General features: G+C 41.5%; 1 protein-coding gene across 1 annotated transcript in view; it reads right to left on the reverse strand.

Moving 5' to 3' along the window:
* Positions 1 to 8896: 8896 nt before the first annotated feature.
* LOC116628070 (probable G-protein coupled receptor 139) overlaps positions 8897 to 25106 on the reverse strand; it is a 38797-nt gene continuing 22587 nt past the window's right edge. Inside the window, exon 2 of the mRNA XM_032398140.1 lies at positions 8897 to 9931. Within this exon, the coding sequence (XP_032254031.1) occupies positions 8997 to 9931 (935 nt within the window). The 3' untranslated portion in view covers positions 8897 to 8996. The remainder of the gene's footprint in view (positions 9932 to 25106) is intronic.

Consider the following 25106-nt stretch of genomic DNA (forward strand, 5'->3'; position numbering starts at 1 on the left):
TTACCAAGCAGGCAAGTGGTTCTCAATCCTGGCTGTGTATCAGAATCACCGGGGAAGGTTTTAGAAAATTCTCATGCCTTGGGCCCATTTCCCTAGGTTCTGATTTAATTCATCTGGGTGTAGAGTGTGGACATAGTTAAGGTTGGGAATCACTAAAGTAAGGAAGCTGCTGAAGGCTCCTTATTTAATAGATCAATGTTTCCTAAAGTATAGAGCTTATAACAAAGGGTGTGTGAGTGGGTTTAGATGACACAGGCTTGGCTTCAGTAACATTGAAGCGCATTGTGAAAAAAATTTCCCTTTCTAATTTGTTGTCAATCCTTCTGATTAGGTTAAGGAGAAAGTCTCAATATGGTCGTAGTAGGCCCTTGATACCTATCTTTGGTCTTTTTAACAAAAGGAGAATAGATGTTAGTTTCAGACAGTTGTATAAAGTAAGAATTATTAACAATCTTTGGCCTTTTATAAATGGTTTCTCCAATTATGGCAGGTGATACTGGTTTTCCATTTGTGGTAGTGATATAAAGTTTGCTTTAAAAAAATCAGTGGTTCTCCATTTTGGCTGTACATTAGAATTATCCAAGGAACTTAAAAAAAATCCTGTTGTCTGGGTTTCATCTTGGGTATTGGGGTTTTCAAAAAGCTTCCCAAGAGTGTAAAAACCACTGTTTTAAAGTACAGCAGTGCAGTGCTTCTCACATTTTATGTGTGTATGAATCACTTGGGATCTTGTTAAAATTCAGATTCTGGTTCAGCAGGTTGAGGTAGGGCCTGTGATTCCACAGTTCTTACAAACTCCCAGGTGATGCCGATGTGATGCTGCTCTTAGGTGGATCACGGTTAGAGGAGCAAGGCCTCAGTGGAGCTTGCTTTGTAAGAAATCCTATCTTAAATAGTTTCATAAAGTAAATAATACTATACCAGTTCCTTTTTTAATGAGAGGGAGCAAATATGTATCTTTATACATAAAATTTTCTTAACATGGGGCATCTGGGTGGCTCAGTCAGTTAAGCATCGGGCTCTTGATTTTGGTTCAGGTCAGGTTGTGAGATCGAGGCCCTCATCAGGCTCCATTGCTGGGCATGAAGTCTGCTTAAGAGTCTCTCTCTCCTCTCCCTCTTCCCCTTCCCTGCCTCTCTCCCTCTGTAAAAAAACAAAAAACCCAAACAACAACAACAAAAAATGTTTTTTTCCTTAACAGATACTGCCTTTCTTGCTCAAATCTTAGTCATGGTCAAATGATTTCAGCACCTTGGACAGATGCACAGGCAAGTGCTCTGAAGGACCAAGAGTTGAAATCTGTGTATAAGAGCATTTGTAAAACAATGTCATTGAAAATATTGAGGTTTGTTTTTAAAAGTATACACTTTTAGGGTGCCTGAGTGGCTCAGTCAGTTAAGTGGCTGCCTTCAGCTCAGGTTGTGGTCCCAGGGTCCTGGGATTGAGCCCCTAATTGGGCTCCCCGCGCAGTGGGGAGCCTGCTTCTCTCTCTCCCTCTGTCTCCTGGCTTGTGCTCTCACTCTCTCTCTGTCAAATAAATAAATAAAATCTTTAGAAAAGTATATACTTCTGAAAGTTTTAAAAAGTATATGTGTGTATGTTTTTGTCTTACCTGCCAGCAAAGTCTATATTTTTTCATCCACAGTCTTGTGCGACTGATACTCTGTCAGATTTCATCAGACACATGGATTGGGTCATGAAATAGAACCATATGCTATCGTGACCTGATGATTTCTGACTCTTCATTACTGGAATTAGAGGGTGCCTTTAGTCTAAATATCAACTTTGGATGATGAAAAGGCTAATAGGAACAAGCCGCTAATTCAGAGGAGAGAGTGTGGGATGTGAAGGAAAACATGTCAAGATGGCCTGAAGAAATGGCTCTTGGAACCAGACAGGACTAGGCTTAAATACCAACTCATCAATTACTCACTGTGACTTGGAGCAAGCTTAATTTAATCCCTGTGAAACTTAGTTTTCTTATCTGAAGAATGGAGGTAACAACACTCCTCTTCAAGAGTTGTTATGATGGTTTAGTGAGGTAAGAAGATCACATTAATTTCTTACTTAAAATTATTCAGTGGCTTTCCACCAAGTTCCTTACCAGGCCCCACAGAACTCTACATGATTCTGCTCCTGCCTGCCCCTTCATGACTTGTTCCATATCACTCTTCCCCTGGATTACTGTGTATAGCACTATGTACTGTATTGTACCATGAGCACTCAAGGTTATTATCATTTCAGGGTCTTTGTACTTTCTGGTTCCTTTACCTGAAATACTCTTTGTATGGCTATTTCCTTTTAATTTGGGATCCAGTTCTGTTGCCACCTTCTCAAAAAGACCTTCCCTGACTCACTTATCTAATGTTCTTTCTGCCTGACCCTCATCACTTACTATTATTTATTTCCTAGCACTTACCACTACCTGAAATTATCTTATTTGCTTTCTCGTGTATTGTCTCTCCCACTGGAATGTAAGTACCACAAAGGCAGAAGCCCTATATGTTTTGCTTACGAATGAATCACTATGCCTAGAATAGATCTTGGCACATAGTATATTTCAACACATATTAGTCAAATAAATGAATGACCATAGGAGTGCCTGGGACACAGTGGTTGCTAAATGAGCGCCCAGCCTCATCATTTCTGTCATACCATGTTCATGTTGACATCCAAAGATGCTGAGGATTAATGAATGAAAATTCTAACTATGACGGTTGGAAAGCAAGCTTGTGAAGATCAACAGTACATGCTTCTGGGTATGTGCCGGAAAATCATTGGAAGGAGGACCTACCAACATCTAGGTTATGTGACCTTGGGCAAGGCAATCTCTTGGGCTTTAATTTCTTTCTTTCTTTCTTTCTCTTTCTTTCTTTCTTTCTTTCTTTCTTTCTTTCTTTCTTTCTTTCTCTCTCTCTCTCTCTCTCTTTCTCTCTCTCTCTCTCTCCCTCCCTCCCTCCCTCCCCCCTTACCCCTTTCCTCCCTCCCCCCTTCCTTCCTTCCTTCCTTCTTTCTTTCCTCTCTTCCTTCCTTCCTTCCTTGATATTTGAGTGGAATAACCTCTAAGATCCTCTCCAGTAGTCAGTGATAGTAAAATAAGAATCCAAGCTTTGCTCGTTATTCTGCAATTGCTGCTTGTCACACTTTACCCTTGCCCTACTTTGTACTGTTTTGTGCCTTGAGGCCTGGTCACTATGGACCTCATCACCCGCACTCCCTTCCTGGCTGACTTCTGTTTGAGCTCTGCAAGTGGGGGCATCAGCATGATATCGGAGGGAAGGAAAAGACATTGGGGATCCTCCACTTTCTCTCTGGGATCACATCTCTGGCAGTGGTGTGTCACTGCTTGCTGGAAGGCCTCTCCTCCAAAGCTCTGCCCACACTGAGCTGTACTAACACTATTTTTTCCTGTTATTCCATCAGGCCTAGAGAAGTAAGGCTTCCTATTATTTCTAGTTCCTAGGTATCTCAGTTGCTCTTGTTGGTTCCTTTAATCTTGCTGAGACCATTTAAAAAAAATCTCTTGGTTAAAGGCTTTTCATTGAAACCATCTGAGTGAGATTTGCTCCCCTCCAGGACTCTGATGTAAAGTCCATTTGGAAATATACCCAGAGAAGCAGATGCTAAGAACTCCATTTGTGGAGTGAATAGACATCACTATGAAGACTTCCCCTTTGGGTTTGATCTGGATCTCTCATACTTGAGTTTAAGTCTCACATGCTTTTGTTTCTTCTCCAGTAGAGAGAAATACTGTGTTATTGCCATTCAATAGGTAACAAAGCTCTGTGGACATAGTAAACTCCTCATGTGGAGAGTTGATGAGAAGGAATCTCTTCACTGTGGCTCTGTTTTGCTCCTGTTTAATCAGAAAAGTTTTCTTTTTCAGGCATGACAGTGACACATTCTCCCAATAAACCTGGGAAATTCACAGTATCTATTTATCCCAGTAGACATGAGTCTCTTATCCCTCTTGTTGTGTCTGGCAAGTACATGGATTAATTGCACACCCTCCGTAGAGGCTGAGCCATCACATTTAGCTGAGTGCACTAATAAAAGGATTATTATTTAACAGTTCAACCTTCATCAACTCACTTTTATCCCGCCTTCCTGAGTTGGTGAACAAAATTAATGAGGATGCTGTGGCCATGCCTTACAGCTTCTGCTTGCCACCTTCTCAGCAAATTTCTTGGTTTTCTGTACTTCCCTCTCAACTTGTAAGTTACTTTCATTCTCCAAGTTGACGCAAAGATAGATTGTGACAATAGTTTGTGGGTGGCTGTCAGAATTGATGGTGGTTTGTGTGGGAAATGCACAGCTAGTTTAAGAGCTATGGTTAGGATTCCAGAGGGTCAACTTAAAAAAAATTCTGCCTCAGGGAAAGGTCAAGCCAAGTGTTTTAATTATGATGCTGTTATAATATATCTCATGCTTGGATGACCTGGGTTTGAAAGGTTGGAAAACTATGTAGTATACTCAGGTCTAAAAATGGCACAAAATAATGTGATCTTTGGTGGAGGGGAGAGGAGTCAGAATCTTGCAGAGAAGGCAATGAGGTAAAGTGGAAAGCATGAAGTGTTTAGTGACTACTCTGAACAAAATCATTAACCTCTTTTGGCCTAGTATCCTTAACCTGTAAAATGATGTGCAACTGGAAGCTCTTTCTAGCTCTACCATTAATAATCACCCCATGAGGAATGTATTGGAATTACTATTAGCCCTATTTTATGGAGAAGAAATTGAGACTCAGAGGGTTTGAGAACATTGCCCAAGGCCACACAGCTAGGAAGTGGCATAGCCAGCAAAGTTATAGCCTGCCATAACTGACTCCAGACCTTGATTTCCTGACTTTGAGAGCCTCTATTTACCTTGCACGCAACTGGAAAAAATTAAATTTTGTACCATTTTCTATCTGAGGACAGTCTTTCAGAGATCTTAAAGGAATTGTTAAAGGCCACCCATCTAGTAAATGGGGGAGCTGGGACATGCCCATTGTCTGGCTTTAACATCCAAGCTATTATAACGTATGAAAACACTTAAGTGTCCATTAATAGATGAATGGGTGAAGAAAATGTGGTGTATATACACAATGGAATGCTATTCAGCCATAAAAAAAGAATGAAATCTTGCCATTTGCAACAACACAGATGAACCTTGAGGGCTTTACTCTAAGTGAAATAAGTCAGACAGAGAAAAGACAAATACTGCATGATCTCATTTGTATGTGGAATTAAAAAACAAAACAAAACAAAAACAAAGCTTTGATACAGGAAACAAATTGGTGGTTGCCAGAGGTGGGGGATGAAGGTGGGAAAAATGGGTGAAGGGGGTCAAAAGATACAAACTTCCAGTTACAAATAAGTCATGAAAAAAAAAAAAAGTCCAAGCTCTTAGCCATTATGCTAGCTCTCCACTTATGAATATAGCCATCACTGTCATGAAGACATGTAGAGGATGAAGTCAGAAGAGAATTCAGATTTATACCCAGTAAACTTTACCTTATTAGGATTATAGGAAGCAGAGTTCAGTGGTCTTAAATTCTGAAATATATCTGGCTAACCAAGGGACAGGTGGGACTCAGGTCTCATTCTAGTACCAGCATAAAGTATAAGGAAAATGCTCATTTAAAAATTTTTAGTCCGAGTTCTGCCATAGCTTGAACATGTATGCAAATTCCAAACACCAAGAGTGCACCATGTTAGAGTTTATTATAATACAGACAAGTTCAAACACAATATGTTATCTAATTAAGAAAATATGAACATTTACTATTCTTCTATGGTAACATTCTATTCCATTCTTTGAACTGGAATAGCCAACATTATAGTCTTTAATTCACTTCAGATAGGCCCCTCATGTTGGACCAGTAGGCACCAACTGTGCAAAATAATCTTCCACTTGCAGAATGTTTGCAAAATGGAAGTTCATACCTACTCATGGTCTGTCTTTTATGGTTTGTCTGTCATGCTCCTCATTTCTTTCCCCATGAGACAGTTCAGTGCTTGAGTTGTCCAGTAAAAAGCATGTACATGTGTAGGTAGTATCACTGCATGTCCAGCCAAGGACACAAACCACACAAGAGAGATGCTAGTTAACAGTCCTTCACAAAAAACCTGATATAAGGCAATTGCTTAAATGCCATCAACAGCAGCTGTTTACAAGATAGGCTTCAAAATTCAAGGCTCTGTTTCCAAAACTGGCCTGAAAGAAAAGGCTTAAAAGTTGTTTTTTTTTTTTAAACCTTATCATTATTGTCCACAATTATTACTATAAATAATAATAAATTAAAAGTCCATAGATTATCTGAAATAAAGTTTAGGACATATGTATCAACCTAACCCAGTGGGCACTCTTATGCATTTTAACCAGAAGACAACTCATTGAAATGCCTTCAAGAATCAGACCTCTTTTAAATATTATTTGTCAAAATATAAAATATAGTCAGAAGGAAAAAAGATCACAATACTACTTGGTATGGCCTCTATTGGTAAGAGAAGTAATAAATGAGTGTATGAGGAAAACATTCCAAATGCACACCCAGTTTTTTTACTTTTTAAACATCAACAATTTTTACATACAATAAAAAATGTGGAGCAGAGAGCACTGAGACCCACACACATATTTTCCATCTTGCATACATTCTTAAAGAGGAATTGCTTAATGATTATAGCTATTGCACTGTGACTCATCCACATATAGCTCAAATTAGCATTTTTTGAGCTATGTGTTTAAAAAATAAATATATTTTCGGTGTAGATAGCCTTTGGTCAATGTTCATAAGGGGGTATGGTGGAATCGCATCATACACACATTTAATGAACACGACATATTCAGACTACACGTGCTTGGCAAAAAAGAAACAGAAAGAAATGCAATTTAAAGGATGTGGAGGAGTCTGCCCACCATTCCACTGGATGCACATATGCCCTGGGGATAGTGTGACATAGGACATACTAACCTCCTTGTCCCTCAAACAATTTCCATGAACCTCTTCTAATGGGAGCATTTTGCTGTACCAGTGTGATCTTAATGTTCTCATTAAGATACATTAGAGTCATATAATATAGTCCCTAAGTGCACACCAACTTTGTCTTGTCCTTGATCTAGGTAATCTGTTCTGTTGCTGGAGAAAAACTTCGCTGAGTTAGATTTTATAAGGGATAGAAGGTGGTCTCCAACGTGGCTCCTTCCTGATGACTTTGCAGAGGTGACTTTGGCTCTGCCAGATTTTTTTCTTTTGCACTGACTTAGAATCTGATCTTTGGGTAAGATGAGACTCTACTGCAATCATCTAAAAGGAGTAGGAATTAGGATCATCAGGACTACCATAACCTAAAATTATATTGAATTAGTATTGAGGGCATTGACTAAAGTTTAGGGCATGTGTTGCACAGAGGCCTTTTCTACCACATTCATTTATTGCAAATTCCCTTAAAAAGGGTAGACATGCCTTCCAGTTTAGGACTAAAAATGTAGTAAGAATCCAACCTGGGGAACCAAGTGTTCAGGAGGACTGTCTGCTTTTTGTTTGGTCACCAAAAATATCATACAATTCCAAAATCATTTTGGGAGATTTCTTCCAAAACAGGAAAAATACTGGGAACCTGGAAGAGAAATTTTTAAAAAGGCTAAGTAAGAGGAACTCCAGCATGGGTTTCCCTTTTAAAACACATCATAGGATACATAAAAGCCTACTATAATCAAGCATGTGTCTGCATGTGTGTGTACACACATGAGTGGTAAATCCCAGGGAAGACCCTATTAATTACATAGTAGAGCTGTTCTTGCCTTGGACAGGCAAAGGGAGAACAAATAAATAGATTCATATTTTATCATTTTGCAAAAGATCTGGATTAAATAGCTTCACTGAAACCTGGAACCACCCTTTTGAGCCATATGCATCAAAGGGCAGACAAGCAAACAACATGGGCACCTTTCCATGTCAATTGTATCTGCCTTTGTGGCTGAATAGCAATGCCAGCTAGACTGTGGGGCAGAGCGGAGAATGCCTCCCTTCACACCTGGAGAGCTACAGTTCCTGACCCTTAAAAATTAAATCCCGTTTGGAAGTCACTTCAAATAAAACAATTTGGTGAGGGCTTCAGCAAGCAAGGAGGCAGGGTTGGCAACTCTACACGTAAAGGGCTTCTCCAGGAAGCTTGAGTGGTACCGCAATAAGAAAGCTCTTTTGAGTAAAGGGATCATACACAGCTGACACAGGGATGGATCGAAACAATGGCAAGAGTGGGCTTATTTTTTTGTTTTTCTGGGCTCAAGAGATCCTCCTTTCCCCCCACGCACCAGGCAGGGTCTTTATTTTGGAGGAGATAGATAAAATCTATACATAATGGCGAATAGAAAGACTGCATTTTAGACCCAGGTCTGAGGGTCGTAGTTACGTTGATTTGGAGCCTTTCCAAAGAAGCTCTGGCCAGAGTTTGGATGGGATTAATACTCCCTTGTCCCCACAGTGTCATTCTGTAGTTTAGGGTTCCAGGGCCACTTCAAGACCACAACCTTCTCTAAGACAAAGGGCACCTTGGAAAAATCCCAAATTGGTCAGCATTGTTAGCTGCTGGGGATGGCACAGGGAAGCGATGGTTGACCTCAGCTCTTGGAAGAAGAGTGTGGAATCAGCTACCTGCTACTGTGGCTTGGTGCGTCACATAAATGAGCGGTTCCCAATGACTGTAGATGGTGCCAAGGCAAAGTCGTAGACTGTTTATTATGTGTCCTCACTGGCCACAGGATGAAGACACAACCTCCAAAGGTATCTTCAAACTGGTAGGAACTTTTGCTGTCAAGTGACATTGTGAAAATGAATGCATAAATGAAAACAAGATTGATGCTTTTCTTTCTTCTCTTCCATCTTTTCTCATCTACCAGTCTGAGAGTTGCTTGGTCCATGGAGACAGGAAATCAGGTTAGCACTCTTAAGTGGGCTACCCTCCCATCTGGAAATAGATTAGACAGAGGCACTAGGTGCCAAGCCTATGGGGTCATGGGGATACTTTTATAGGTTTTCCATTTTTGTCATACTGGTACACCAGCATCTTGATACAGTGTGAGTTGGCTGGCGAGATCCAGGGGCTACTTGTTATGGAAAAGTTATGGTTGGTGTAAAACTGTACAGGTTGCTTCTGGCACTTGAAGAAGGCCTTGAGCGTGGCAGCCGCCATTGTGCGGAACCTCTTGCTGATGAAGCAGTAGAGGAAGAAGTTGATGGCTGTGTTCAGGAGGGCCAGCATGTTGGAAATGTCGGACATGATGTGCACCAGCCAGCGGTTTTGGATGGGCGCCCCATAGAGGTGGTAGAGAATCATGATGATGCGGGGGGCCCAGAGTGTGGCAAAGATGGAGGTAATGGTGAACAAGATGGCAGTGGTTTTCCCTGTAGAGTAGCCACGCAGGCGAAAATTGCTTTTCCTCCTGAGCTTGTACACAATGATTGAGTTCAAGATGAAGAAGATAGAGCAGGGCACCAAGTACACAGTGAAGCAGTGAATCCAGATAAGGACATGATGCATGGAGGTGCTGATGTAGTCTTCAGTCCAGATGTTGGGCCACCAGTAGTAGGGGATGCTGGTCAGGAAGCAGGTGATGTAAACACTTACAATGACTTTCCTGGTGCGGGCTGGGTAGGAGACCGTGTGGTACTTGAGTGGGTGGCAGACGGCTATGTAACGGTCAATGGTTAATGGAACAGTAATCCAAATGGAGGTGTGGATGGATGAGAATTCCAGCACTTCTATGATCTTATTGGCCACCTGAGGCAACTGCATGTTCAAGATGAAATCTTCCAACAGGAAATCCACAAACACAATGAAAAAGAGGACCAAGATATCAGCAGCAGCAAGTGCCAAGAGATAGTTGTAAGAGGACTTCTGCCTTCTAGCTACCAGCTGAGAGAGGATGATCACTGTCAGGATATTTGCTGTGGAGAGAAGAGAATCTGGTTTATCTCTGAAGTGAGATGACTTTATTGGCTACTATGGGGCCATAGGCATACATTCATGGGCACTCTCATGGCAGCCAAAGGGACCGAACCAATGCTTTTGAGGAACAATCTCTGCACTACAAATTGTATCTCATACAGACATCTGGATACTATTTTGACAAAATTCTATGCTCATATTGTAGTTTATTTATTCCTCACACAATCATTGGAGGTGGTGCTGCCATTGTCCTCACTTCAGAAATGAAACTGGGGCACAGAGGGCTTAAGGAACTCAGAATCACACACTTAGTAAGTGCTGGTGACAGGAACCAAACCTAGATCCCCTAATCCCAAATCCCATGCTCTTTCTTTTGTCCAAGTGCATGCAGGAAAATACGGGGTGGGATGGCTTTCCCTCCTTCATGTGTTCAGGAAGGAGATTGACCTCTTAAGAACCTTTTTGCAACCTGGATTTTAGGACCTTTCCTTTTTACATAGATTTAGTATTGAAGGCGTGGAGAAGATCATGACCTTCAGATTAGTTTAAAGATAAATTCTACTTATTTTTAGAGTAGGTGCAGATGGTCCCTGATTTATGATGGTTCGACTTACAATTTTCCGATTTTACTATGGTACAAAAGCTATAGGCATTCAGTAGAAACTGTACTTGGGATTTTGAATTTGGATCTTTTCCCAGGCTGGCGATATGCGTTACGATACTGTCTTGTTATGCTGGGCAACAGCAGCAAGCCAGAGCTCCCAGTCAATCACGTGATCACGAGCACTTAAAACTGACACAACTTACAGCCATCTGTACCTGTACGACCATCCTGTTTTTCATTTTCAGTACAGCATTCAATAAATTACATGAGATACTCAACACTTTATTATAAAATAGGTTTTGTGTTAGATGATTTTTCCCAACTGTAGGCTAATATAAGTGTTCTGAGCATGTTTAAGGTAGGCTAGGCTAAACTATGATGTTTGGTAGGTTAGGTGTATTCAATGCATTTTCAACTTATGATGGGTTTATCAGGATGTAACCCCATCATAAATCGAGGAAGAGTTGTAGTCCACAATATGGTGCATTATTAAAAATAATAGCAGAGAGAAGTAAATTTCCCTTCTTGTTGTCCAACCCCCCAAGTACCCCTCCCACAGGGCCATCACAGTAATAAATAGTTTGTCTTTATACATGTCTATATAATGCATGTATATAGTTTTTGAATAAGCAGTAGCAGTTATTTTTTTGGCCAATTTGTTTTGACAATGTATGCATATAATTTCTTTCTTTTTTTTTTTAAGTTTTTATTTATTTAAATAATCTGTATACCCAGTGTGTGGCTTGAACTCATGACTCTGTGTTCAAGAGTCACACACTCTTCAGACTGAGCCAGCCAAGCGCCCCTGAAAATGCATGCATATAATTTCTGATCAATTTTAAAAACAAATGTCTCTCTGAATTAGACACATCTGGAAAGTCTTTAGGGACTCATTCTTTTTTTTTTTTTTTAAGATTTTATTTATTTATTTGACAGAGGCAGACATAGTGAGAGAGGGAACACAAGCAGGGGGAGTGGGAGAGGGAGAAGCAGGCTTCCCACTGAGCAGGGAGCCCAATGTGGGGCTCGATCCCAGGAGCCTGGGATCATGACCTGAGCCAAAGGCAGACGCTTAACGACTGAGCCACCCAGGTGCCCCATTAGGGACTCATTCTAAAATGATATTCTGATGGGTAATATCTAGAAGTCATTCTTCACATTTAATTTCATTCATTTTCACAGTCAACACTGTTAATCCTATTTTGCAAAATTCTCAGAGAATTTATATCCCTTTTCTGAAGTCCAGTGACAGAGCTGGCATCTGGATCTCCCTTTCTCAATCTCACCTTTTAAAATACTATACAAAAAAAAATATTATACAGTAGTTCATTTATAAAATTGTCCTGTAACATACACATCCTGGGACACTCATCGCTTGGATTAAACAAATTTTAACATTTTGCCATATTTGCTTCAGTTATTTTTTAATTTAATTTAATTTTTTGAGAGAGAGAGCATGAGCGGGGTTGAGGGGGTGTAGGGAGGGCAGAGGGAGAGGGAGAGAGAGAATCTTAAGCAGGCTCCAGGGCAGAGCCTGATGCAGGGCTTGATCTCATGACCCTGAGATCATGACAAAATCAAGAGTCAGATGCTTAACCAACTGAGGCACACGGGTGCCATCTTTTCACTCTCTTAATAGTGTCCTTTGTTGTAAAATTTTAAAAATTTGATGAGGAACGTTTTATCAATTTTTTTTTTTTTTAAAGAACTGACAGTATAGACACAACTGAAGTCCTCTTTGAAATTGCCCCAAGCCCATTCTTTCCCCTCCCTCCTTCTTTCTTTCCCTAGAGGCAACCACTGTGCTGTAATCTTCAGGGCCCCATTTGCATACCCTTACTTTATAGTGAACCGTCCATTCTACATCCTGCTTTTTCCACTCAGCATTATGTTTTTGAGACCTATTTTGTTGATACACGTAGCTCTCATTCACTCAGTTTAACGACTATATAGCATTCCATTGTATAAACTTACTATAATTTATCTTCACATATACATACATAGAGATATATCTATACATATACACACGTCTCTCTATATTTCTATATACACGCTTATTATATAGACACATATACACACATATATATGTCTATATGTATATATACACATATTGGGTAGACGTGTGTGTGTGTGTGTGTGTGTGTATATAAAACAGTGTACATTTAGATTGGTTCCAAGGTTTTGCTATTAAAAACTGCTGTAGTTAACAACTTGATAGGACTCTCCATGAGAAGTATTTATATGTGAGAGTTTCTCTTGGGTAGTATGTATGTAGAAGTATATTTATTATGTTCTAGAGTATGTGCATCTTTATCTTTACCAGATTCAGCTGAATTGCTCTGTAAAGTGGTTTTACTAATTCACACTCCCAACAGCAGAGTATGAGATTCCAGTTGCTCCATATCCTCTCAGTATTTGCTACTGTCAGTTTTTTTGTTTTTGTTTTACGTCTGTGCTATTCTTGCTCTTGTTCAAGGCACTTTGAAATAACATTTTGAAGTGGTGAAGATTTAAGGTACTGATTATATTAATTAGCCAGGATGCAAACCCAGGACCAACACCCATGCTCTAAACCACTCTACAATATTGATAATTCAAGTAGGGGTGGGGGTGCCATGCAGGTATATTACACTGTATGCAAAAGAGAAAAATAACGAGTGAATTCTACCTTAAGTCAGTCTTAAGAAAAGACATCCCATTAAAGCAAAGTTCTTTGTATTTGTAAACCTGAAATTTCAAAAGTTTATTCAGGCATTCAGCATTGTTTTTATGCATTGACTATGAGCTATGCCCTGGGAGGGGATGTTGAACAAAATAGACATGGATGGTCTTGCCTTCATGGAGCTTAGAATCTTTTAGGCAAGAAAAATGTCAACTGAAGAGCCACAGCAGAAAATGTATAATTGAAAGCTGTAAGTGCTATTAGTGGTCAATAAAAGGTTTGTTGAGGAAATGATGTTCAAGGTGAAATTTGGAGAACCGGTAGAAAGTAAATAGGTAAAAAGGGTGGGAGTAAAAAGTGTGTTTCAGACAAGGGAAACAGCATATGCAAAGGCCCTGAAGTGAGGAAAGCATGAAGAGTTGGGTTTCTAAGGAATGCTTATATTGATTTTCTGCTTGCTCTCTCTATACTTTTGCATTTATAGCTCTCTTTTATTAAACAGTCTTGCTATGTTCTGTTGAAAAGTATTCCAAAATGTTTTATTCATTTAGAAATCTTTTCAAAAAGTATTTAGCATTTACCTTCTGTGTGCCCATGTAGAAACAAATTGGTATTACACACATTTAGAATCTCCACTCAAAGTATAGAAAAACACACAAGTAGCTAAGTATTAAAGAGATAAATGAGAACACACATAGTGATACAAGAGGGACTGGTGAACAGATATAGAATGAAGGGTAAAGGATTTGGAAGAAGGTGTGGGTCAAAAGTCTGGCTACTTTGATCTAATCATACGCAGAGCTTCCTAAAAAGAAGCTGTGAAATATTTCAGGTGTGATGCTTACCCATCAAAGCCAAAAGCATCAGGACTCAGGATTAAGTGTGTGGAGTCTGGTGCTGGGCTCTGGGGTTTGTTTCATCCTAGTTCTACTACTTCCTGGCTTTTTGGCTTTGGGCAGATTTATTCGATCTCTCTGCATTTCAGTTTTCTTCTTTATAAAATGGGTTAATAAGAATGTCTGCCTCAGAGGGTTGTTTTGAGAATCAAGTGAGATAATTTTTATAAAGTGGTTAGAGCAATGCCTGGCATGTGGTAAGTTCTCAGTGAATGTTAGCTATTGACTGAGGGTCCACTCATTCAGCAAATGTTAACAGAGCATTTACTATGTGCCAGGCACTGTATGATGTGCTGGAGATGCAAGGATTAACAAAATGTGCAAGTTCCCTTTTATCATGGGGCTTATTGTGTGGTGGGAGAGACAGACAATAAGCAAATATAAAAATGTACAAGAGAATTTCAGACAGCGATACTATCCAGAATAAAATCCAGGGATGAGACAAATTGATGGGAGATTATTTTTTAGATTGGAAAGTGACATTTGAGTTCAATTAAGGATGAGAAGAAGGGATCTGCCACGGAGAGATCTGTGGGAAAAGAATTCTGGGCAGTGGGGGCCCTGAGGTGGGAGTAAGCATGGTATTCATGGAACAGAAAAAAGGCTTCTTATCAGTCCTATTATCATCCCCATTTGATAGATGAGGAAACTGAGGATTAGATTTTTAGGTAATTTGCCCAAAGCCACATACTGAGTAAGTTGGGGAGCCAGAAGGTGACTGTAGTTCTGTCTGACGTTATGGTATATCAAGTTCTGCGTTGTTTATTTTTGGTCATAGGAAAGACTTCTCAGCTGGAGGAAAGTGATTCCTGTTTCCTTGGTTGCCTCTGACTTAGAAAAGTACTGTCATTTCTCCCTCATGTCCCTGCTGTACCCACCAGCCTGTAAGGAGGCAGGAATGGATAAATGCTGGATATATTCTTCAGGGAATGACTCTTCACCACTGTCTCTTACTTCCTAGTTGAATGCTATTTGAAGTGTGGTGCTAAAAATTCTCCATATCCAAACTCTTTAAAAATATTTCAGCCCCATCTAATTAATGCTTTAAGTCAGGCAAGTCATCATCTCCAAACTAAATTGCTGTATTCATATTTGACATTTTCTTAAGTTTCTAGTAATTGCCTCTCTTGAGAAACTAACCTGCAGACACTAAACTAACCCATTTCTTTTGTACAGTTAGATTTGCCCCCAAGGCAACATCAGGCACACGTAGGAGATCCTTGGGATGAGAGAACATGTGTGTGGAGCCACACAGACCTAGAGGGGAATGGAACGATGCCTGTGTATTGATTTTCTGAAAAAGAAATGAGAAGGTAGAGTTAGGTTTGACATTTGCTATAATTACCTACATCAAAAAATCCCTTCATTTCCACCCAGGCGCATTTTCCCCCAAAGAAAAGGAGTGGTGTTGACAGGGTCTGTGTGTATTTATAATGGGTGAAACAAAAAACAAAGAAACCCAAGTCATCATCGTCTGAAATTCTTTTTCTCAGCTTTTCTCTCAAACTAACTGGCCCAAGTCTCGTGTTGTGGAAACTCAAGCCCCAGTGAACTTCACAATCAAAATGTCAGTGCTTCTAAAAAGCAAATCCTTTCTGTCAATGGTGTCACTGGACAGGTTTAAGCTCCTGGGTAATAGAAAGCCCATGTTTTGTGATTGCAAAGCTTCTTGGTTATATTCTTGGGGGAATTAATTTTCTGTAATTTGCAGCTTACTATGCTCAAACTTGAGAGGATTTGGGGAGTGGCTGAAAGAACAACACAGGTTTGGCTGTCAGACCCTACCACCAAACTATTTACTGTACAGAGTGAAAGGCTCAAGGTTTTCCAGAATTATTTTCTATGTCTGTGAGGACTACAAGGTCCCTGCAAGTTCCTTGGAAGAAGTAGCTGGAACAGGGCACTGACTGAGAGTTCTGAGTTTATCTCTCTTAGTTCTGCTATATTTCCTTTTTTTTTTGGTCTTTGAAAATTAGTTTTTTGGGGGGCGCCTGGGTGGCTCAGTTGGTTAAGCGTTTGCCTTCAGCTCAGGTCATGATCCTGGCATCCTGAGATCCAGCCCCACATTGGGCTCCCTGTTCAGTGGGGAGCCTGCTTCTCCCTCTCCCTCTGCCCCCGCCCCATGCTCTCTCTCTTGCTGTCTCTGTCTCTCTCTCTCAAATAAATACATAACATCGTAAAAAAAAAATTATTTTTTTCAATTACAAAAGTAAAACACTTATAAAAAATTAAACATATCAGCATGTAATTATATTATTATTAGCTCACTTTTATTGAGCATTTACTTCTAAGTATCTTATACACAATACCTCATTTAATCTTCACAACCACCTATGATGTTGGAACTGATTTGAGAGCATCGAGGCTCAGAGAGGTTAAGTAACTTGTTTGAGGTCACACAGCAAACAAGTGGTGAGCCAGGACAGTAAACCAGGCTTTTTGCCTCCTGGGTTTATATATTTAACTACTACATCAGAAAGTAAAAGTCTGCCCAAATCTCATTTTCCAAAGATACTATAGTATCTAGTCTCATAGATGGCCCTTTAATGAACCACACCACTGAGTATTCATGCCTTTGGGTAGTCTCCTCCCCTTGAATTGGAGCTGGTCCTGTGATTTACTTCTGACCAATAGACTATGGCAGGAGTGACCCTATATGACCAGGTCATAAGTGGGCCTTCTGAATATGTGCTTTTGGGATGTTCCATCTTGGAACCCCAGCTATGAGAAGCCCAAGTCACATGGAAATGAGTAAGACTAGGTAGGGAGAGATAGGTAGGGGGCTATGTGATTAGGCTCACAGAAATCCCAAAAATGTGGAGGTGTGGGGAAACCATAGATAAGGGGACAAATCGGACCACCCTGTCCTAGGTGTGTGGGGTGGAGGACCACCCTGCCCTAGGTGTGTGGGGTGGGTCATATGGGGTGGGTGTCTTTAAGATAATCACCTGTGACCAACAAAGAATAACCAGACCCTAAAAAGGAAGTAAGCCGTTGAGGGTGTTATCACTAGTCCTTGCTCAATGGTAATATCAGTAGAAATGTTAAAAGGATTTAAATTCCCCGGTTAGCTTTCTATAAAAGACCAACCCTAAAGGCCCTTGTTGGCAAACCTGTTGGGACCCCTCTCACTCTTGAGAGCTTTTTCTGTATTTTCACTTAATAAACTTCTATTGCTTTACTCACTCTCTGTTGTCCGCGAGATTCAGTCTTCCGACTCCGGGAGACAAGAACCTAGCTCTCCCACATCAGAAAGGCCATGTGCAGGACCCTGGTTGAAAGCCCTAGGTGATCTTATAGCCAAATCCAACATCAATCACTCATGTGAGTGAGCCATCTTTGATGTCCAGCTCAATGGAACCCCCAAAGTGACTGCAGTTATTATAAATTATAAATATAATTAGTAATAATGGTTACTGCCACACAATGAGATCATACAATAAAACTGTTGTGCAAGTTGATTTTTTTTTTTCACTTAGAAATAAATCATGAATTTTTTCTCCTATCTCAATAATATTCATGAAATATTCACCAATGGCTGGACATTATTTATTTTATCTTATTTTTTAGCCACTACAGAACTTTCTTAAGCATCTTTTTATGTTCCTGTGGAATAAATTCTCAAAAGTAGAAATGCTGGTTTAAACGAAAATACATTTTTTCTCTCTTCCTCTCTCTCTCCCTCTTTTTCCTAAAGGTAGCTAAGAAAATTTGCAAAAAGGAAAAGAACTCAAGTTGAAGCTACAGAAGGATTTAGGTTAGATCCCAAGAAGAACTTTTTGCTTGTAATGGCAGTTATGTGAACAGGAGCAGGCCTTGACACCACAGTTGCTCGGTTCATGAAGGTCTTCGGAAAAGGACAGAGAATGTCTTCTCTGGGCTGATTAAATTCCTGAGGTTCCCTTCTGCAAATACTCTTTCTCTGCATCCTAAACTATGTTCTTGTGAATTTCACCCCATTCAGCCACCATCCCGGGTAACTTAAATGCATCTCTCCTTCTTACGGTTGCCTGTCTTTTGAGCTAGAAGAGTCAGCCCTCATGCCCTATAGAAGTACAAGGACCCCTAACGTGGTAAGCAATTCCAGTGGTGTTATTTTAGCGGTTCCTTGGAGGTGCCCAAAGGACAGATTTCTAGGAGAAGCAATGTTTAAGCCTTCCAGGCAAGAAGTCAGCACTGCCCTTGTTTAGACCAGCACGGGAGTGAGTGCAGACTGATTTGTGTGATGGGCATTGCTTCTTGGAAGTTGTTATCTTCCTCACTGTTACCGGTCCCATTCTGGATCTCAGGAGGCAGAGGAAAAGGAAATAAAGCATGGTGCTGACAAGAATTGATGTTCAGTGTTTTTGGCCTTTGTGGATGGTACTAGAAGGTCTTCAGGAGGTTTTGCCCTGAGGGCTCCTAGGAGGGGAGCAGGGAAGGATTTCCCTGAGGGCAGCTTTCCCACCTTGTGCTTCCAGCCTCAGGTACTACTAGCAGGCCAGTGGCCGTCCTTGTTTCCTCATTGTTCCACTTGCCCCAGGGCAGAAGCTTGGGAATGAGAATGTCATTCCTGCATTTGGTTATCAGGGGCACAAAACTGACTGTGGACTACTAAGGTGGAGGCCGGGTATTGTCTCCCCACACCATGGGATAGGCAGTCCCTTCCAGATTCCCGGGAGGGCTCTGAAAATCCGCCCCCCACCTTTTTGTCCTTTGCAGGCTGAACCTCACCCAAAATATCCAGATATGTAAGAACCTATCCTAGTTGGAAGAGGTTGGGAAGTGTAGTGGTTAATCTCTCTGAGCCTCAATTCCTACATCTGAAATGGGCATCATAATAAATATACCTTCATGGGTTGTTATAAAGATACATAGAAATAACGTGTGTGAAATGCTTAGCATAGTTTTTGACACATAGTGAGCCCTCAGTTAATGTTACCTATTGTTACTTATTACACCTGGCCAGTGCAATTCAGCAGACAATTACTGATCTAGAGGCTAACACCCTGTGTTGGAAGCAGAGATGAGTCAGAGAGAGTCTGAGCTCTCCAGGAATCCCAGAGAAGATTCTCGTTTCCCTCCATGGATCGTTCCAGGCACTAAACAACCCTGTCACCCTATCTGAAATCCTTCATTGCCTTTAACCTAATCCCTCCAGCTGTAGCTCTATTCCATCCGCTACCCCCCTCCCTCACTTTGTTTCTCGGCTTGGTGGAGAAGGACGTTGGCCGTTACCTAAGGCCCTTAAGAGCCATTATTACAGGATGACTCTGTTGTCTCTTGCCTTCTCTGAAATAGCCTTTGTTCTTTTAAAATTTTAGTTTTTATTTTGATAGTTCTTTAATTTTCTTTGTAGCTTTACTGTCACGTTCTTCTCTTGTTATTTTTCTTGTGGAGACCCCTCTTTGTCACTACCTTTAGCACTGGAGTGGATTCTTTTCAAAGCTGGGGGCAGTATTTCCTCTCTTTCTAGGGTCTCATGCAAAGGGTGATTGCACAGCCTGAGTTAGGAATGGCAAAACACGGTTCAGCTTCAATTGATTGGTAGTGGCTGTCGTGTGCCCTATTGAAAAGGATTCTAAAGCCATGCCTGGGCTTAGCAGTGCTGGCATGGATTAGTGATACCTGCCATGGTGGAACACATGCTGTGGATTTGCCTCGAGGGTCTTGGGCCCTGGATATGTGGTGCAGTCTTTTTTTTTTTTTTTTTTTAAGATTTATCTATTTTTGAGAGAGAGAGAAAGAGAGAGTGACGTGAGCAGGGGGAGGGGCAGAAGGAGAGAGAGAGAATCTCAAGCAGACTCTGCACTGAGCAGTGTAAGCACGGAGCCCGATGTGGGGCTCTATCGACGACCCTGAGATCATGACCTGAGCCCAAATCAAGAGCCAGCTGCCTAACCAACTGAGCCACCCAGGTACCCCATATGTGGTGCAGTCTTACTGGTTTTCCCAGAACCTAACAAAGCAGTGGTTTCCATTGTAGACCAGAATGAGTTGAGACCTAGTAAGGCTGCCCATTGCTGATGAATAGTCAGCAAGAGCTAAGATGGTTGCCAGGGCAGTCTGACTCAAGGCAGTCTGGAAAAGTGAGTTCACGTATCTGGCTGGTCATCACATTCATTTGGGCCAATTGGTTGTCCTACTCTTGACTGAAAAATTGCTTTTGCCTTTTTGACCAGGAGCAGTGTCATTGGGTAACCATGACAACTGCTAAATCTCAAGTTGGCCAATAGACTCAAAAAAGTTTCCAAACCATACTTCTTAGTGCCAGAGTTCATTTTCTTATAACTGCCATGCATTGAGCACCTACTGTGAGCCTGGTGGCTCTGTAGAGAGGAGGTGATTTTTTGTGATTCACTGATGAATAGTTTTACTTTAAAAGTTATGTGTTTAGTTTAAATGGTATTAGAGGAATGTTATTTAGGGTAGTGATAAAAACTTGCTTATAAAATAAGTTCAGTTTATTAAAAAATGAGTTGATTTAAAGAAAACTATAAGGGGATAACAGTGTAAGGAGAATGTAGGCTGTGGTCTCCATTTTACAAACGAGGAAACTGATAAAGAGATGGTTAGTCACCTGCTCAAGATGGCACAGCTGGTAAGTTGAAAAAGTATTTTGAAAGCACTCAGTGGTACCATCCTGGGTCAAGTTTCATACCAAGTGATGGATGTAGCTGTGTTTTCTGAGCTCTAGGGTTTGTCACAGAGACAGATGGGGGCAGGGCTTGAGCTGTCTCTCTAACAAACGTATGGCACAAGAGTTACCGGAAAGGACAAGCACCTTTAAATCACAGGCGTGTATTTTGGAGTATGGAGGAGCTGGGTTAGCACCCACATCTGCTCCTTTCTAGCTGGCACTCTTGGGCAAGTAACACCAGGAGCTTCAGCTTCCTCCTCAGTAAAGTAGGGGTAAGAGTGGTGTCTGGTTTGGAGGGTTGTTGGGGGATCAGAAGAGGTCACATGCATAAAGCTCTTAGCACAGAGCCTGGCACAGGCAGAGCACACAGAAAGTGGCCCTGGTTAGTATGTGTGAGTGTGATGACCAGTCCTGCGAAGGTGATGAACTGAACTAGGCAAAGGCCTGATGACGTGGAGGAAGAAGCATGGGCAAGTCTAGGCAGGGGATTCTCCCAGTCTATTTCTGGAGGATGGGAGAACTGGCTCTAGAAAAGACCTGTGACTTATTCATACTCTGTCAATGAAAATGTCCCTAACACTGCTGTCTGATATACATGTGAAAGTTGTTAATGTAGACTAGAGCCTAAAAGTTCCCATCACAAGGGAAAAAAAAAATCCTTTTTTTTTTTTTTGCTTTCTTTTCTTACTCTGTTTGAGGTGATGGATGCTAAGTAAGCTTATTGTGGCTATGATTTCATAATATATGTAAGCCAAACCCTTATGCTCCACTCCTTAAATTTACACAGCCATGTAGGTCAATTATATCTTAATAAGACTGGGGAAAATGGTGACCTAGGCATCCCAGTTTTGTTAGGAGATGCCTCAGGCTTCCCTCGGGTTCTGACATAGACCCCTGTGTGCCCATGGAAAAGCCACTTCCTTTCTCAGGGCCTCAGTTTCTAGATCTGCAAAATGAGCCCACTACCAGTAAAGCAATAATAACAAAGATAGTATCATAGCTCACATCTAGTGAAGGTGAGTGGTGGTTTAAGAGGCACGCAAGACAAGGAAGGGCTCTCCAGGGAGAGGGAGCTGCATGTGCAAAGGCAAAGAGGCATGAGAGAGGAAAACCCACCACCATTTTCTCAGGGCCCCTGACAGACATGAGTGCCTACTGTGTGTCAGGTCCTGAACCCCTTCTTTCATATCCATGAAGCAGTTTTCAGGTCTGTAATATCAAATATCACCTCATATTATAATATCTAAAATAAAATATATCACATAGGTTATATTAGAGCTGAGCACATTTATTAGTAACAGTTCCCTTAATCAAGCATCTACCATGTGTGGCTCACTTGTTAGAAGTTTTACTTGCATTAAATGGAATCCTCACACGACATTAGGAGATAAGTACTCTTAATATCCCCATTATAGGGACAAGAATACTAAGGCTCAGTGGGCTAAGAAACTGGCCCAGTCAGACATCAAGTGTGTGCTGGACTCAGGATTCAAAAACAATTTATTAGACTTTAGAGCCCATTTGATGCACATGCTTGTCCAGATGCTTCTGTAATTAGCTCTAGTGAACTGACCATTATATAGAAATAGGCCAGTTTGTTCTTTCTCTTTCTTTCCTTGTTTTTTTTTTTTTACATAGTGTGTATCAGCTGGCACTCTCCATTGCCCCTTCCAATATTGAATGATGCTCCCCACTGGCTAATTCTCCCTCGTATTTGTCCTGGGTGCTCAGTTTGGGCCCACACTGCCCATCCCCTGACTCCTTCTGGTGACTGCCTTGCATACAGGATGCTCATTTGTTTGTGCTGTTTTGTGGACCCAGGGTAATGGTCACTGGGTGCCAGGGGACCTACAGGAAGTCAGAGGCTTCCAGACTCTTCATCTGGAGTTCACTGGGGTGTCAGAGGCTAATTGTGGCTCTGCTCAGGTTGTCGCTGTTTGATTAAACATCTTGTGCTAAGCACCATCCATCTGCCTTCCAATAGCTGCCAGGGGTAGGTATTTTTAGCTTCGGGCAAATAGCTTATCAATTGTGCATACAAAATGCAGTCAACACAAAGCCTTCATTTTCCGTTGCCTGTCTTCTTCCATGCAGCAAGGACAAAGGAAGAATTAAACGAAGTTAGTCCTCACTTACTCATTCAACAAACATTCACTGAGCCACCCACCATGAACTAGGTGCTGTGCCAGACATGGGAGATGCAGTGATGTGGAAACACACAAGTGGATAAAGTCCACACGGAGCTTACAAATCTATGTCGACCAAATAGAATTCTGTTCTGCTCTCTACTAGCTCTGTGGTCTTGGGTAAGTCACACATTTCTCTGGGCCTTCTTGCATTAAAATAGCATGTGCTGGGCATGTGCTGTGTGCCATTCCCAGGGCTGAGGCTGCTGATGAGAGGAGGTAGGTTTCTCCTCCCTAGCAAGAGAGTCAGAAAGGCAAAGAGGTTGCATGACCAAGCAGCAAGTGTGAACGAGGCTGCTCTAGGCATTTTCTCCGGCCCATGGAGAGAGAGCAGCAACAAGGCCCACCACTGGGGCCAGGGAAGCCTGTACAGAGGCATGAAGGAGGAGACCAGGAAGACGGGCACTTGAACATGCAGGAATGGCATGAGCTAAGGAGGCAGGACTGTGGGCGGCACAGTCAAGAGCTAAGAACATAATAGATATAACAGATAAATTAAATAATTCTTCAGCCAATGATCCATGCTGTCTTTCTAGCCTGAAGGCTTCCCTTCTCAGGGGCTACTTCCTAGGGACAGCTGGTTGCCCTGAAGCTAAGGCTGTGTATAAACGGCAGCAATTAGTTGGCGACTTTGTGCCTCCAGCTGCTTCCCAGTATTAGGTCTGCATCAAGGGTCTCCAACTTAAAAAAAGGAAAGGCAGTAACATGGTATCAGGAAAAACCCAAATATTCACTATTGTATAGATTCCAGAGCGTGTTGCTATGATTAATCTACCTACATGCGGTTCCATTGCTATAAACATCAGTGGAGCTGACCACAGCTGTAATGCCTGCCACTTTGACTTTGAGAGGCATTTCATGGGCTCCCAGAGTCATTCCAGAAAGACAAGGGCAAAGAGAACAGATTCTAGAGCCAGACCACTAGGGTTCAAACTAGCTTCTGCCACTTTTTAGATGTGCCATCCTGGGCAATTTACTTAACCTCTCTGTGCCTCAGTTTACTCATCTATGAAAAGAATGTTGATATGGCACCTATCACAGGCTTCTGTGAACATTGAATGAGTATAGGAAAAATGCCTAGAATAGTGCCTGGTACCATGCATGCTCTATAAATTTTACCATCATTACCATTAGACAGGTTAGAAATCTTGAAGGGCAGGAAGTGTTACTACTTTGCTTATTGTTGCTAATATATTTCTAACCTCTTGCACAGTTTCTGGCGTGCAGTAGCTGCTCAATAAATTTTCTGTTGAATGAATGACTACAGATATAGATTAACACAACATCATAGACATGCAGAAGTGCTGGTTAACAGTTTTGAATAGACTGGAAGATTACTAAGGGTTTACTGCAGAAAATGAGTCAGGTGATGCAGATCAATGGCAACTGGAAATTAATTTAGTGTTCAGTATGAGAGAGATCTTTTTGAGACTACCATTCTCCCCTGAAGAGGTTTTGTGCCAGAATCTTCCATGTGAATCCAGTTTAGTTCAACATAAATTTAGTGATGCCCGGGGCGCCTGATTAAGCATCTGCCTTTGGCTCAGGTCATGATCCCAGGGTCCTGGGATCGAGCCCCGCATCAGGCTTCCTGCTCAGCGGGGAGCCTGCTTCTCCCTCTCCCATTCCCCTGCTTGTGTTCCCTCTCTCACTGTGTCTCTCTCTGTCAAATGAATAAATAAAATCTTTAAAAAAAAATAAATTTAGTGATGCCCAACTATGTGCCAAGCCTGGAATAGGCTCTTGGGAGTATAAGACCCATTCCTTGGGCTCAAAGTGCTCCGAACTTACTGAATAAATCATTCCAAGGCCCCATGGTGAGTCATTTTAAACTTGCTACTCTCCCATCAATGGCTTTATGCGAGGGTTTGAAAACTCAAATGGCAACAGGGCCCGGCAGGTAATATCAATGTGTGAGGTGGGCATGCAGGGGCCTTTTAATGAACTGGACAGTTCATGTCCCCTTCAAGAGGGCAGCCACTATTTAGTTCTACCTGGTGGTTTCCCATGAGGGAATGACAGCCATCTGTGGCCAGGTCTTCCAGTGTTTCAAGAGAGGCGTGCAAACAACACACACACACACACACACACACACACACACACACACACACACAGGCCAGGTCTTCCAGTGTTTCAAGAGAGGCTTGCAAACAACACACACACACATACACACACACACACACACACACACACAGAGTATGGCCTGT

The sequence above is a fragment of the Phoca vitulina genome, unplaced genomic scaffold, assembly GCF_004348235.1.
Source record: "Phoca vitulina isolate PV1807 unplaced genomic scaffold, GSC_HSeal_1.0 scaffold110, whole genome shotgun sequence".
In the NCBI taxonomy this organism is placed as follows: Eukaryota; Metazoa; Chordata; class Mammalia; order Carnivora; family Phocidae; genus Phoca; species Phoca vitulina.